At 40.7% G+C, this 15,820-nt stretch overlaps 1 protein-coding gene across 1 annotated transcript; it reads left to right on the plus strand.

The window, feature by feature from the left end:
* Positions 1–3,043: 3,043 nt before the first annotated feature.
* On the plus strand, positions 3,044–15,398 carry SYF2 (SYF2 pre-mRNA-splicing factor). Its single transcript, XM_006883651.1, has 6 exons — positions 3,044–3,211; positions 10,925–11,050; positions 11,525–11,642; positions 12,009–12,099; positions 13,509–13,607; positions 15,233–15,398. The coding sequence occupies exons 1-6, from the start codon at positions 3,044–3,046 to the stop codon at positions 15,396–15,398; spliced, it is 768 nt and encodes a 255-aa protein (XP_006883713.1).
* Positions 15,399–15,820: the final 422 nt, after the last annotated feature.

The following is a 15,820-nucleotide window of genomic DNA, read 5'->3' on the forward strand; positions in this document are numbered from 1 at the left end:
TGAGGTTAGGTGTGTCAAGAGATGATAAGATTGGCTCAGGAGAATGTTCAGAGCTGTTGTACATAGGCTTGCTGAGTTGCAAGTCATTCAATGGCACATAAGGAGAATCCGTCTTACAGTCTGAAAGGTGAGCCAGTTTGGCACCTTGCCCTTCTGTGAACAAATATGTGAGATTTCAAGTGAAAGGTATGAGATGGACAACAGAACTATTTCAGGTGGTGGTGGTGTTAAGGGCCGTCGAGTCGCAGGTGACTCTTAGCAACCTATGAACACAAGCCCTGGACACCTCCTGTATAACTTTTGTCCTTTCTCCAGGTTCATAGGGTTTCCAGAAGCAAGCTATTGTGAAAGTGGATGCCATTCCTGCTTCCAAGCTTGTTTTAATTGGGGAGCTTCAAACACTGTCCACCATGGGTAGCCATTCTTGCATTTGACTCATCAGTGTCACAGTGTTTGGCTTCACAGCAATCACGAGTTACCTCTGTACAGAAAGTGGACACACCAGTGCTATACCACTTAGAAGAATGTTTCACTTCACGTGGAGCTTTCAGAATTTGCACATTTGTGTGTGTGAGTTTACAGGCCCCTGGGCTACAGAGATCAGGTACTATAAGCTGTTTATGGGCACCTACAGTGATGGGGACAGACTTCAGATGGGGTCAGCTTAACATAGGTTGTGATAAAGGCTTATTAGGAAATTGTTTTCCTAGGCTTTTGTCACATAGGTGGGTGTCAACATACATATAAGGTGTATAGTGTATTCATGAGGGGAATGGCCAATTTCTCTATTCTGCCAGGTTTCAACTGAACAAGTTGGAATAGCAGATAACTGGAAATCTCAACAACAGAGATGAATCTGAGAATGCTGTGTGTGTTCTTGAGGCCAGAGATTCCTGCACCAGTTAGACTGGGACATACACAAGACCTAGACCTAGAAGCAGTCTGAACAGCAAGGGGGCACTGCTTGGTTTATAATCAGGAAAGGAGTGTGCCACAGTTCTTTTTTCCTTACCCAATCTGTATACTGAACCAATCATTTGAGAAACTACTTTCTTGGGATGGGAGGGTGTAAACTGCAATAATGAAAGTTGGGTTTTTTTTTCCAAAGAGAAAAGTGAATTGGGGTGGGGTGTGGGTAGGGAGGAAAATGTGCAACAATGAATGAATGGAAATCCAAGTTCTCTATAAACTTGTCAATATATAAAAAAATTTAAAAAAGAAGTGACTTGCAGAGGAAAGTGGTATCAGAATATGAGGAAGACTGACTCAACAACCTGCATTATGCAGATAACTACTTGCTACAAGTGAGGAAGACTTGAAATGCTTGCTGCAGAAAATAAAAGGACTATAATCTTCATTATGGATTACATTTCAACATCAAGACAAAGTCCTTATCACTGGACCTGTAGGCAACGTCATAATTACAGGAAAAATTCCTCCAACTTAACTGCGGAGCAATCTTACCAGTTTGAAGATTAAGGTGTGCCTGATTCAGGCCATGGGTTTCTCACTTTCTGAGAGCTGGATAATGAATAAAGGTGACAGAAGAATCTGTCTTTGAGTTGTGGTACTTCGAGAAAAGTACTGAATAGTCTGTGGAGTGTCAAAAGAACAAATGGACAAGTCTTGGAAAAAGTGAAACCAGGGTGCTCCTTGTAGGCAAAAATGAAGCTTCACCTTACATGTTAAGTGCCGTTGAGTTGTAGGCAACTCACAGCAACCCTGTGAAAGAAAATCCTCAACACTTGTTTGACTTTCATCCTTTTTCCAGGTTCATAGGGTTTCCAGAGGCAAGATATTATGAAAGTGGATGCCAGTCCTGCTTCTAAGCTTGTTTTAAATCAGGGAGCTCCACCAAACACTGCCATGGGTAACCATTAACCCATCTGACACATCAGTGTCACAGTGTTCAGCTTCACAGCAACCACAGGTTAACTCTGTACGGCAAGTGGACACATCAGGGCTACACGACCTAGAAGAAAGTTTGAAGAAAAACATACTTTGGACATACTAGGTTATTCCTTGCAGAGGGACATCATGCTTGGAAAAAAGGACTCTTAAGATGACTTTCAAGGTGTCACTGAAATGTAAAAAACTTTTTGGGGATATTGAATAAGTATGCATAAAATCCTTACCAGTGTATCAGTATCATTATGACAAATCAGTACTATGGTAACAGCAATTAAGAAATCAAAAGATGTACTGCATTAGGTATATGTGCTGTCAACGACCTCCTTAACGTTCCAAAATCCAATCAATTTAAAGACTAAGGTGCACCTGATAAAAGTCATGGTATTTTCAGTTGTTTGTTATGTACCTGAATGTAAGGACAATACAAAGACCAAACAGTCGATGGCTTGAGTATTTGCAGGCAAAGAGTATTAAATATACTGTGTGCTGCCAAAATAACAAATCTGCAAAGAAAAGTACTCACTAAAGGCAAGGATGACGTAACTTCGCCTCACCTATTTTGGGCAAGTTGTCAGAAGCGGCGCCAGTCCTTGGAAAAACATGCTGGGAAAGCTTAAGCATCAACGAAAGAGGAAGATTCTAACCAGGTGGACTGACACAGGGACTACAATGAGTTTGAGCAAGGCGGAGATCATGTCTACAGCGCAGGACAGGGTTCCGAGCCGCTCATTTCGGTTATTACACCTCCCACTCTATCCCTTCTCTAGAGCTCGTCCGTCTCTGCCCCGCCCCTGGTGCTTTCTGCGGCTGCGCAAGGATTCGCCCAATCAAGAACTGCTCATTGCTAAAACTGGCAGAGATTGGTCATAAATTTCTGGTTGCCAAGAAAAGGTGGGACTTTAGTGCTGTTTATTAGTATCTGTCCGCGGATGGGTAGGCGGGACTACGGGAAGCCTCTTTGTTGTTGCGGAAGTGGCGAGGGAGTTGTCATGATGGCGGCTGCGACGCAAATTGAGACGGTAGGTACCAGGCCTCCTTAGGGTTTTCTGTGAGGGAGGAATGTAAGGAGACGCAGAGGCAAGGGATCGAGGGGGGATTGTTTGGGCGCTGCCGGTCGGGATCAGCAAAGAAGATGCTCAAATGGAATTGGTTGAGACGGCCGGACCTTAAACCTGTCCTTTTCGTCCAGGGCCCAGTGGACGGCGTGGAGGAGGAGCAGTCTCTCTCGGCAGCGGAGGAATTGGCCGCCCAAAAGCGCGAACAGAGACTGCGCAAATTCCGGGAGCTGCACCTGAAGCGGGTGAGTCGCCCCAGCCGTCAGTATGGTCAGGGCAGCGCGCGTCAGGGAGGAATCTCTTGCCATACAAAGTTAAGCCACCTCTCCTTACTGACCCGCACGACTGCATCATCCTCGCTTCTTCCTCCAGTCAGATTTAACTTACTTATTAGTTCTGTGTTTTTCTCTCGCTTGCTTCTAATCACTGTATAGTTGATTACAGACAAATTACAGGATGCCAGAAACTATAGTAAAGTAGGTAATTTGATTCTCCCACTTTTCAGAGCCTTAAGGGATAAAGCCTAAAATGTATTTGTGCTTAATTTTGAGGCCTTGCATCAACTTTTCTTTCGTGTTCTAGGCTTTTTTCCTCCCTCAAAGTTTTGGTCCTTCTTGAGAAGGCACTTATTTTCCTTCGAGTTGGATTTTTGGTAAAAGTTTACAGAAAAGGAAAGGTTGTCCTTGAGAGTGCACTTTCCGTCGAATTGGATTTTGGGTAAAAGTTTACAGAAAACAAAAGGTTTCTATTCGACAGTTTTGTTTCATGAGATTAGAGGTCTCCTCTTACAGATAGTCTCTTACTAATAGCCTCCTTGCTCTGTGATTCCAAGAAACCGTTCATTTTTTTTCTTCCAGAAGTAATATAGCATTAAAACCAGAGATAAGTCTTGGAGAGGGTGCAGCCAGAGTGCTCCTTGAAGGCAAGGATGGAAAAACTTTGTCTTGCATACTTTTGCCATGTTGTTAGGGAAAGATATTCCTTGTAGAAGGACATCATGCTTAGAAAGGTGGGAGGATTGTTTTTTTAAAAAATTAATTTTAATGAAAGTTTACAAAGACTTAGGGTTTCCAGTCATTCATTGTTGCACTTTTCTCCCTGCCCACCCCTCCCCATTAATTCATCTTCTCCTTGAAAAGAAAAACTCTTTCATTGTTATGCAGTCCCTCCCCCCAAGTCCACCCCATTATGCAGTCTTCACTCTAGACTTCTGTAATGACAAGAATATCCATTCATATGTCCCTTTTAAACAGTTCTCTCCATCATCTGTTTCAATGCAATATATATTATTCCTCCCCTCCTTTTCTGTCTTCCCTCAACCCTGATGTTAGTTCCATTTTACAACAGTGGCCCCATGCAATATTTGTCCTTTTGTGACTGAGATATTTCACTCAGCATAATGTCTTCCAGGGTCATCCATTTTGCATAATATTTCATGAGTTTCTTATTTTTCAATGATGCATAGTATTCCATTGTGTGAATATACCACAGCTTCTCTATCCATTCGTTTGTTGATACTTGGGTTGTTTCCAGCTCTTTGCTATTGCGATCAAAGCCGCAATAACCATGGCTTAAAAAAAAAGGTGGGCGGAGTGTGAAGAAGAGGTCAAACCAGGTGCATTGATAGACACAGTGACTGCAGCCACGGGCTCGACTCTATTTGCGATTGTGAGGTTGACACAGCATGGGACAGAGTTTGGGTCTGTTGTTCATAGGGTTCCTAGGGGTGGTGCTCAACTTCACTGTCACCTAGTAACAACAAGACCAGAAGAAACCTGATCACATTCTCCTAGAGTTTGTTTTGTTTCTTCATTCAAAAACATTTTGCACATTTTTGAAAGTCTCCAGTGCCCAGGTAGTGCAGAGGAAAAGAAGTTAATGTAGTTTTGGGAGTGAAGGGAAGCTCCAGACAGAGCCTCATGAGAAATGACATCTAAACTACTCTTTGAAAGTATGCTGCTATGTAACAGAGGAATGTATTAGGGGAATCCAGTCACAGAAGAGGGAACCTGTGCAAAGAAAGAGTCCTCATTAGGGATGTTAGGGGCCGTTGAATTGATTGTGACTCATAACAACCCTATGAACAACAGGGCTGAACCTTGTCTTCACTTACACCATCTTCGTGATTGCAGATATCTCGAGCTCATTGTTACAGTCGCCGTGTCAGTCCATCTTGATGAGGTTCTTTCTCTGGCTCTTTTCCAAGGATTGGCTTCTAACAACATGCCCAAAGTATGTCAGGCGTTTCATCATTATTGCCTTTAAAAAAGGTTTAAATCATCCTTTCTGGCTGCATATCCTCCAAGACAGACTTGTTTGTTTTTTAGCAGTTCATGGGCTCCCTGATATCCTCGAAAGTACTGATGAAAGTACTGATTCTCTTCTCCAGCACTGTAACTCGAAGGCATCAATTCTTTTGTCATCCTTATTTATTATCCATCTTTGAGGTGGATGGCAAGTAATTGAAAAGACTTGAATTAAGTGCACCTTAGTCTAGCAAACATCAGGTAGCACTGGAGCTAAGAGAACATGGGGGAAAAACAAAAGAATCCCTGACTGTTGTAATCCTGGAGCTGGTGTGACTTACTAGCTAGACCCTGGTTTCACAAAACTCCACAACAAACATACTTCAAATTACAGAAATGAGCCCCCTCTTCTGGCCAACAGGAGTAACAGCATTTGTTTATTTATATATTTTTTTAAATTAATTTTCGTGAACATTTACAGAGACTTTGGATTTCAGTCATTCATTGTTGCACATTTCTCCCTGCCCAATCTCCGCTCAGTTTGCTCTTCTCTTTGAAAAGTAAAAGAAAAATTCTTTTTGTTATACAATCCCTTCCCCCAAGTCCACTCCACTTTGCAGCCTTCGTTCTGGACTCCTGTCATGACAATAATACCAAATCATATATCCCATTTAAACAGTTCTCTCCCTCATCTGTTTTAAACAGCATTAGTTTGGTGGCTTAGTGCTAAGGAGCTTTGCTGCCAGCCCGAAGGCAGCAAGTTCAAATCCATCGGTTGTTCCACAGGCACAGTCACATCCCGTACGATTTATAGCCTCTGAAAACCTGGTGGAGGGTCAGCTAAGAGTCCTTTCTGACTCAACAGTGTAGAACCACCACTACCACCACCACCACCTTGGGTACTAGTCAGAAGTGGCATCAGGATTGGAGGGAGACTCATCAATAACTTGCATTATGCAAATAACACACTTACTTGCTGAAATAACACTTGCTGAAAGTGAGGAGGACTTGAAGCACTTTTTACAGAATATCAAGGAATGGAGCCTTCTGAATGGATTGAGTCTCAGTATCAAGAAAACAAAGATTCTTAGCACTGGACCAATAGGCAGTATCATGATGGCTAGAGAGGAGATTGAAACTGTCAACAGCTTCATCTTGCTTGGATCCACAATTAACACCTTTGGTATGAGCAGTCAGAAAATAAGGAGGCGCATTGCACTGGGAAAATCTGCGGTTGGGGACCTTTCCAAATTATTGAGGACTAGTGATGTCAGTTTCAGGACTAAGGTGTGTTTATTCAGGCCATGGTCTTTCTGATTACTAGTCATGCATCTGAAACCTGGACAGTGAATAAGGATGACAGGAAAAGAATTGATGCCTTTGAGCTGCGGTGTTGGAGAAGAGCACTGAACATCCTGTGTACGGTCAAGAGAACAAACACATATGTCGTGGAGAGGGTGCAGCCAGAGTGCTCTTTGAAGGCAAGAATTATGAGGCTTTGCCTAACATATGCTGCTAAGAGGGGCTATTCCTTGGAGAGGGAAATCATGCTTGGAAAGGTCGGCAAAAGAGGAAGGCCTTCAACGAGATGGATTGACACAGTGACTGCAGCAGTAGGTGCAAGGGTGTCAGATGTTGTGAGGATGATGTATGATAGGACAGGGTTCAGATCTTTTGTTTACAGAATTGCTGTGGGTTGTACTCGACGGCACCAAACAACAACAAATCCAAAGCAAACCCAAGATTCCATGATGCTTACCCCAAATTACCTGATATACATCCAAATCCTGCAACCAGCTGCTTTAGCATCTTTTCACTGAAATGCCTACGTGGTCTTTGTCAGGTCAATAAACCCATGGTTATTAGACTGCGGGTGTGTTCTTGGTGCCTCACTGTAGGGCATTGCCAGAATCAAGAGCCTGTAAGGGAGAGCCATTGAGTGAAGCATGTCTCTGCCTAGAAAAAAAAGCCAGTCTAATAAACACATTTAAGTAGTAAGAAAGTAAAGAACATATGCCTGGAAGTTAGGTGACATATAACTTACTATAGAGTCACTTGGCTAAAGCTTATTTACTGAAAAACTTGAAGTTTTTCCTTTTTTCCTTCCCCCCTTATGGTTTTGTTAAGATTTATTAAGTTTACTGAACAAATACTTTTTCCATTAATTAATTAGTACACACTATATTTTGTGACGTTGGTAATGATCTTCACATTGTGGCAGCCCTCTTCTTTACCCATTTCTGTTCTTTTTTCCTATCCATTCCTGCTGTCTGAGATTTATTCCTGGGCCGATGTTTCCCCTTTACTTGTGTGTGGTTGGCTGTTCTAAGCAGTACATTCCTCTCTGGTGTTGTTGATCTCCTTAAATTGTTCTCATTATGTACTGTCTTGTTGGAACCAACCCATAGCTTACCTCCTCAGTGGGTTTTCAGAGGCAGTTAATCACATGGGAGGCTCTGGCCCATCTTTTCTTTGTGGGGCAGCTGGTGAATTTGAATCGTGTTCCCTTGGGTCGGCAATGCAGCCCCTCAACACCAAGCCATCAGCACTCCCTGATCACCATAGGTTGATGTTATTGTTGTTGTTGTTGTTACGTGCCGTTGAGTTGCTTGTGACTCATAGCGACCCTGAGTACAAACAGTCCTAAACTCGGCTCTGTCCTGTGCCAGTTGCACTGTCTCCAATACACCCATCCCGATTTCCCCAGTCACTGAATCAATCCACCTCATAGAGGACCTTCCTCTCCTGTGCTGTCCCTCTACCCTCGCAAGCATGATGTCCCTCCTCCAAGGACTGGTCCTTCCTTACTACTTGTCCATAGTATGTTAGACGGAGCCTGAGAGTCCTTGCCTCCAGGGAGCCGCCCAGTTTAACCCTTTCCAGGATGAATCTGTTTGTTTTCCTAGCAGTCCATGGTACCCTCAACACTCTTCTCCAGCACCAAAGCTCAATTCTCCTTCTATCCTCCTTAGTCATTGTCCAACTCTCTGACGCATAACAAGTGATCACAAAGACCATGGCCTGTATCAGATGCACCTTAGTCTCCAGAGAGACACCATTGCTCTTCAGTACTTTGGAGAGGTCCCTAATAGCAGATTTTCCCATGGCAATACGTCTTTTAATTTCCTGGCTACTGGTGCCAAGAGTGTTGACTGTGGAGCCAAGCAAACTAAAGCTGTGAACAATCTCATCTCTTCACCATCTATCCTGATGCTGCCAATTGGTCCAGTGGTGAGAGTCCTTGTCTTCTTGACATTGAGCCTCAATCCATATGGGAGGCTGCAGTCCTTGACCCTCTGCAGCAAGCGCTTCAGTCCTCCTCAGTTTAGCAAGCAGGGTTGTGTCATCTGCATATCGCAGATTGTTGATAGGTCTTCCACCAATCTTGACCCCACATTTCTCCTCATAGAGCCTAGCCTCCCAGATAATCTGTTCTGCATAGAGGTTGACAAGGTATGGAGACAGGACACATCCCTGGTGTACGCCCTTCCTAATTTTGAACCATGCAGTGTTTCCTTTCTCTGTTCTGTTGACTGCCTCTTGGTTCAAGTATAGGTTTCTCATTAGCACAATCAAGTGTTCTGGTATTCCCATTCTTCTCAGAGTCAGCCACAGTTTGTTATGATCCACACAGTCCAACACCTTTGCATAGTCAATGAAACACAGATATACATTCTTCTGGTATTCCCTGCTTTCAGCTAATATCCATCTAATATTAGCTACAATATCCCTAGTACCATGACCCCTTCTAAACCCAGCCTGGACATCTGACAGTTCTCTGTTGAGGTGCTGTTCAGTTGTTTTTGGATAATCTTCAGTAGAATCTTGGCTTGCGTGTGAAATTAATGATACTGTTCTATAGTTTTCACACTCTGTTGGGTCACCCTTCTTTGGGATGGGAACAAATATAGATCTCTTCCAGTCAGCTGGCCAAGTGGTTGTTCTCCAGATTTCTTGGTTAGCACATCAAGGGCAGCATCTGTTAGCTGAAATATCTCAATTGGGATACCATCTATTCCTGGGGCCTTATTTTTGCTATTTCCATCAAAGAAGCTTGAACTTCTTCCTTCATCACCATAGGCTCTTGCTCATATATTGTTTCATAAAATTCTTCTGTGTCTGCCAATTCCTTTCGATACAGTGACTCAGTACATTCTTTCCATCTTCTTTTAATACTTCTTGGATCATTTAATATTCTGCCCAAAGCATCCTTGATCACCATAGGCTTGTTAATTTGCTATTTGGCTGAAAGCTTAGCTCAATTCTAAGGTTGAAGGGTGACTGAGGACCATAGTTTTAGGGGTTCTGCCAGTCTCTTTCAGATCAATAAGCTTTGTCTGAGGATTTTGTGATTTCCTTTCTCTGTCATTAGCATTATTAATCGAGCCAATTCAAGAGCTCTTAATTACAGTGATCACGGACCTTTTCCTGTGATTCCTTTCAGAGCTACCAGCAAGGTCTCAGGTCATCAAAACTTATGTTCACATAATTCTTGGTCTTCATTATTTTTGCTGGGTAGGGAGACTCCAAAGGTTGCACCTTCGATGGCCAGACACTCACAAGCTTTTAAAACTCCAGTCATCACTCACCAGGGTTCGATGTAGAACACTGTCTTGCGTCACTTGACTTTGATGTGATAGGTCCTTGACTTTGATGTGATAGGTCCTGAACTCAGCTGAAGTTTTTCTTCAGAAGATCTACTCCTTTTTAAAAATTTTTCTTTAATTGGTTTTCATATAATAATTGCTTTACATTATGTTTCCATCATATACATTGTGGGGTTTTTTTTCCCTCTTGTGTACTGTCCAATCAGATCAGATTGGCACAGGAGGAGATTTCCCCTCCTTCTCCAACGAAGCATCTGGTAAATTTGAACCAAGCGCCTTCAGGATTGCAGCACGGCTTCTTGCCACTAGGCCACTAGAACTCTTTGCATTGTATTTTATACAATCTTTCATTTACATTGTTTTTTTATGCAGTCACCCGTACACATTCCATTTTACATTTTTTTAAATTGATTTGCTTACAAAGTTATATACATTGTGTTTCACCCTAGTCTTAATTCACATTGTGTTTCATACAATCATTCTCATGCATTATGTTTTCTAAAACGGTGACCTAATTATTTTTTAAAAAATAATGTGATTACATGTATTTGAAAATAGGCTGTATATTAGCATTTTAAATGAACGAGTCATTTATCTTACTGTAAATTGTTAAAATATTAAAAGAAAGGTGAAAGATTAGAAAATGTCAGTAATATTAAGATCAGAGTTTAAATCCCTCCAACTTGAGCCTTTTTCTTGAATTAACCAGGATTAAAAGAACTCAAGGTAGAATATCTTTCTTGTGGTTTAACGTTATTTAATGCCATCTGATCTCTCTTCAAACACCAGTCTATTGATAGCTCACTTTCTGAAACCTTGTTCCAAGCTGGCCCTAAGGAATTGGCTCTAATGGACCACAGAACTAGATAAAGATGAAGAACTGGATGCACGCATCTGGAAATAGCAAACCAGTGCATCCCATCACATTTTTCTTGACTGTATACAAATGCAGACCTAATTAAAGGTTTCCATTGCTTAAAGTTCTCTGTTTCCTCTCTAGTACCTTAAGTGGAATCTCCTTGGTATAGCTTCTTCAACGAAGGCAAAATCTTTTTGGATGTATTTCCTTGTTTTACCTGACAAACTATGCATGTTATGTTTTCAGAATGAAGCTCGAAAATTAAATCACCAAGAAGTTGTGGAAGAAGATAAAAGACTTAAGTTACCTGCAAATTGGGAAGCCAAAAAAGCCCGTTTGGAATGGGAATTGCGGGAAGAAGAAAAGAAAAAGGTTAAGAACTGTCCTGCTGTCTTCATAAGTCATTTCTTCAGTCTGTGTATTGTACTGAGAGTGTGTAATGTAATGATTGAGTATCCTGACCCTGGGCCCAGAACACTTGACGTCACAACTTGACTCTGCTCTTCGTCAGCTGTACTCTCTGAGCGAGTTCTGGGCTCTTTGCATGTCTGCTTGCTCTCCTATGTGACCTGGTTATGAATGAAATGAGTTAATGTGTATAAATCAATTAAAGTGGGTCTGACACCCAGGAAGTATTTTTGGTATTTTACCCAGTAAGTAAAATGAGTGTGTTTATTTGTTATATACCAAAGCATATTCTCAAACTTCCTTTGAATAATAATCATGAATTCTAAGTTTTGCTCGATATCTTTGTTGAATTGGATTTGCTTTACAGGAGATCCAGTAATCGCTTGTTTCCTCATTGCAGATGTCATAGCTATTGGGATGCCTTCTGTTTATTTTTAGGAATGTGCAGCCAGAGGAGAAGACTATGAGAAAGTGAAATTGTTAGAGATCAGTGCAGAAGATGCAGAGAGATGGGAGAGGAAGAAGAAGAGGAAAAACCCCGATCTTGGGTTTTCAGGTAAAATTGGCCTTGATGTCCTTCAAGGACTATTCTGCATGAGGGCTAAGTCAAGCTAAGGAACGTACAAATATGTCTCTTATGTAAAATTTTGTATTCTTTGTGATAAAATTAGTCAAAGCTCTTATCAGTATCTTTAAGATAGAAACTATGGTTCATTAGTTTCTTTTGCCTGTATTACATAGTTGTTTGATAGTCTTCTGAATAATACAGACTTCTCATTGCTGTCGAGTCAGTTCTGACTTACAGCGACTGAGAGGTCCATCTGGTTTCCAAGGCTGTGAATCGCAATGGAAAGAAACTGCCCAGCTTTCCAGAGCTCTGTGGGTAATAAAGAAATGTGTGTTTTCTGACTTTTCTTTTTAGATTATGCTGCTGCCCAGTTACGTCAGTATCATCGGTTGACCAAACAGATCAAACCTGACATGGAATCATATGAGAGAATGAGAGAAAAACAGTAAGTTGGCAGGGTTAAGTCAAGTCCCTTTTTCATCCTGAGATCGTATATATGTATATATGTGTATATCTGTATACGACACACACACACTTTTGTGCTAAGATGTGAGTTACCACCTGCTGTCTTAAGAAGGATCCCTGGTATTCACAGCCCTCTTTATTGTTCACTTGTCAGCAGGTAAGCCAACTGTTGGATTGTCTTTCTAGCCAAGCATTCTAAGAATACCCAGACTATGATAGTTGCTTACTCTTTTTGGAGGCCAGATGCTTTAGTGAGGGATGAGTGAACTGGTGAAGGGCCCGCTAGTAAACATTGTCAGCTTTGTGGCTCATGTGGTCTCTGTTGCACTGTGTGTCAGTTTCACTGCTGTGATATGAAAGTCCCCGCTGAGACCACAGAAACCAATGGCTGTATTCCACTAAACTATTTTCAAAAACAAATGGCAGGCTTTAGCTTGCCAGCTTCTGCTTTAGTGGGGAGAGAAATAACCTAAGTTTAGGAGCTCTGATCCCAGCTCTCTGATGTTTGATATGTTCTCAAATTCTAGGCCTCAGCTCTTATATTTGTAAAATGAAGGTACTGGAGTGTATGATTTCTGAAGCTCCTTCCAATTCAGTGCTTACTTTAACAAAAAAAAGTAATATATGTATATTGTTGTTGATTGCCTTTGAGTCAAGCACAACTCATAGCAACCCTGTGAACAAAAGGCCTGAAGCCCCTCTACAACATTTATCAAAGTTTTTATACACACACACACACACACACACACACACACACACACACACACACACAACACACTCTTACATATATATATGTTTTTAATTTTTATTTTACTTTGGTGTACATACAAAATTTGTATATGTTGTATTTCATACTATCCTTCATTCCACATTATGTTTCATATAATCATTCCCATGATTGTGATTTATAAAAATAACCACCATTGAACTATGCCCACCATTACCCTGTCTATTTAGATCCTTGCAGAATCTTTACCATTTCTTTGACTCACTCCCTCCATCCTCACCCCTCTGCTCCCATCCCTGCCCCCCTTGAAGCCCCATACACATTTTATCAGTTATCCTTGTAGTTTTACACTAATGGTCTTATGCCGTATATGTCTTTATAAGTCTGAGTTCGTTTACTTAGCATAATGCTCCCCAAGTATGTCGTAATTTTCAAAATTGTTGCTCCTGAGTGCTACATAATATTTCTTTGTGTGAATGTACCATAACTCCTCAATCTGTTCCATTGTGGTTGGAAATTTGGGCTGTTTCCATGTTCTTGTGATGGTGAATAATGCTGCTATGAACATTGGAGTACAAATATATGTGTGTATTTTGTCTTTCATCATGAATGCTAATTGAAATTTACAGTGTTGCTTTAAGTCCCTTTTGCTGTCTTTTCAGTGGAGAAGAGTTTTTCCCAACATCCAACAGTCTCATTCATGGAACACATGTGCCTTCCACAGAGGAAATTGATAGAATGGTTGTAGATCTGGAAAAACAGTGAGTACTCAATAGAGCATCTTGATACGAGGCCAGAACAGATCTCATGTGCTGAGTTGAATTTGACAGACACTGATTTCATTGTATATTGCTATAAGATAAAAACCTATAACAAAGCACAATTCCATTATAGCAGTAGTTTTATTTATGTATTTTTAAAAAATTCAGAGTGGTTTTCCCCGTGTGCTGATTATAACTAAATACTTAAATAGGATATTCTAAGTTAAGAAAAACTTGGAACTCAGGTATAAATTGAGTTCTTATGACTTGGAAGAATAGTGATTAAATATAAAAGGTGAAGAATAGTGATTAAATAGTAAAATAGTGATTAAATTGTAATTGAAGGGGGTAGGTCTAATGAAGGAATTATTTTTTTTTTAAATTTTTATTTTCTTATTTTTTTGCGTGTACTGTCAAATCGGATCTGACTGGTACAGGAGGAGATTGTTCCTCCTTCTGCAGCAGAGCATCTGGTGGATTCATACCGCACCTCTCTGGGATTGCAGTGCAGCTTCTTGCCACTAGGCCACCAGAGCTCCATTAAGAAAAAAATTCTTGCGGTTCAAATCCACCAGATGCTCTGTTGGAGAAGGAGGGGGCAATCTCCTCCTGTACCAGTCAGATCTGATTTGACGGTACACGTGAAAAATAATACAATAAAAAAAAAAAAATTCTTTAAAGGCATTTACTGGGACAACCCTCCCGCTATTTGATTTGAAGATCCAAGAATGTACCAATTAGTAAATTAAATTCACTTATGTTTCTTGTTACTGATGTTAGTCGTTGTTAAGTGTCATTGAAACAGAATTAACTCATAACTAATCCTCTAGTGGGTTTTCAGAGGCTATAAATCACATGGGAGAAGATTGTCCATCTTTCTCCTGAGGAGCAGCTGGTGGATTAGAACTGCGTACCTATGGGTTGGCTGCACAGCTTCTTGCCACTAGGCTACCAAAGTAGAATGAATTTCTATTTTAGGAGTTAATACATAGTGTTAAGAGTAATGGTTAGCACATCCTCAGCACTCGTTTTCTTATTAGCTTTGAGTGTTCTTATTAATAAAGATAAATAAATAGCAGTAGTTATTTTAATAAAGGAAATCTCTGAGGGGTGCCGATAGCTAATGTGCTTGGCTGCTAGGTTTAAGGCTGGAGGTTTGGGTCACTTAGTCGTACCATGGAAGAAAGGCCCAGTTTTCTGTTTGCAGGAAATCTGCCTTGAAGACCCTGTGGAGCATAGTTCCACTCCGCCACATGGGCCTCTAGTGAGTCAGAATTGATTAGAAGGCAGCTGGTTATTGGAACATTCATCCTCTTTTAAGTAATATTTCTTTGGATAGTTCCGACAGATGTCATTGCACTATTAGAAGCATTTTTTTTAAAAAGTAAAAATTTCATTTTCTACTGGTTTACTTACATATTAGAAGCATTTTGAAGATGAATTTGTGTTTACTGCATTCTTAGTCAAGGTTGTATGTCTTTTGTTGGGCATTTCACCTTGATGAGAATGAGGCTTATTTTTCTTTCGAAGTGTCCTGATTCTAATATTAGCTGTTTGACCATGTTTTATTAAGATAAAAATAAAGGTAGTTTCCAATTTTGTAAATGATTTTCTTCCTTTTCCAGAATTGAAAAACGAGACAAATATAGCCGGAGACGTCCTTATAATGATGATGCCGATATTGACTACATTAATGAAAGGAATGCCAAGTTCAACAAGAAGGCAGAGAGATTCTACGGGAAATACACAGCTGAAATTAAACAAAACTTGGAAAGAGGAACAGCTGTCTAATCTCCTTTGAGAACTTTTTAAAGGTTATGATGGAGAGTGGAACTTTCTGCTCACAATTTGGAGCTTTCTTCAGAATTCTGTCAGGAAACCAGGAATCAATCTATGCCTCCCTATTCACCTTTTAGAAATAAATGTTTTTCTCTTAAACATATACTTCCATGTATAGCTCTACATTTTTGCTTGGATGTAAATTGTTTCTCGTAGTGTACTGTTTTGTAAAACTCTTCTTTGTATCAATTCTAATTACACTATTTTTGTATGTATTTTAAATGTGTGTGACTTTAATCTTTGTGTCATTGTGGGTTTAATATGATATCCATAAATGTAATAATTGTTGCCTCAAGTGTAGTGCTAATTTTGACAAAATCTGCAGTTGGCCAGGAGCCACCGGGTTTGTAACCCACCTGATGGACAGTGAGGGG

The sequence above is a fragment of the Elephantulus edwardii genome, unplaced genomic scaffold (assembly GCF_000299155.1).
Source record: "Elephantulus edwardii isolate Elephantulus edwardi_28Jun2011 unplaced genomic scaffold, EleEdw1.0 scaffold00028, whole genome shotgun sequence".
In the NCBI taxonomy this organism is placed as follows: Eukaryota; Metazoa; Chordata; class Mammalia; order Macroscelidea; family Macroscelididae; genus Elephantulus; species Elephantulus edwardii.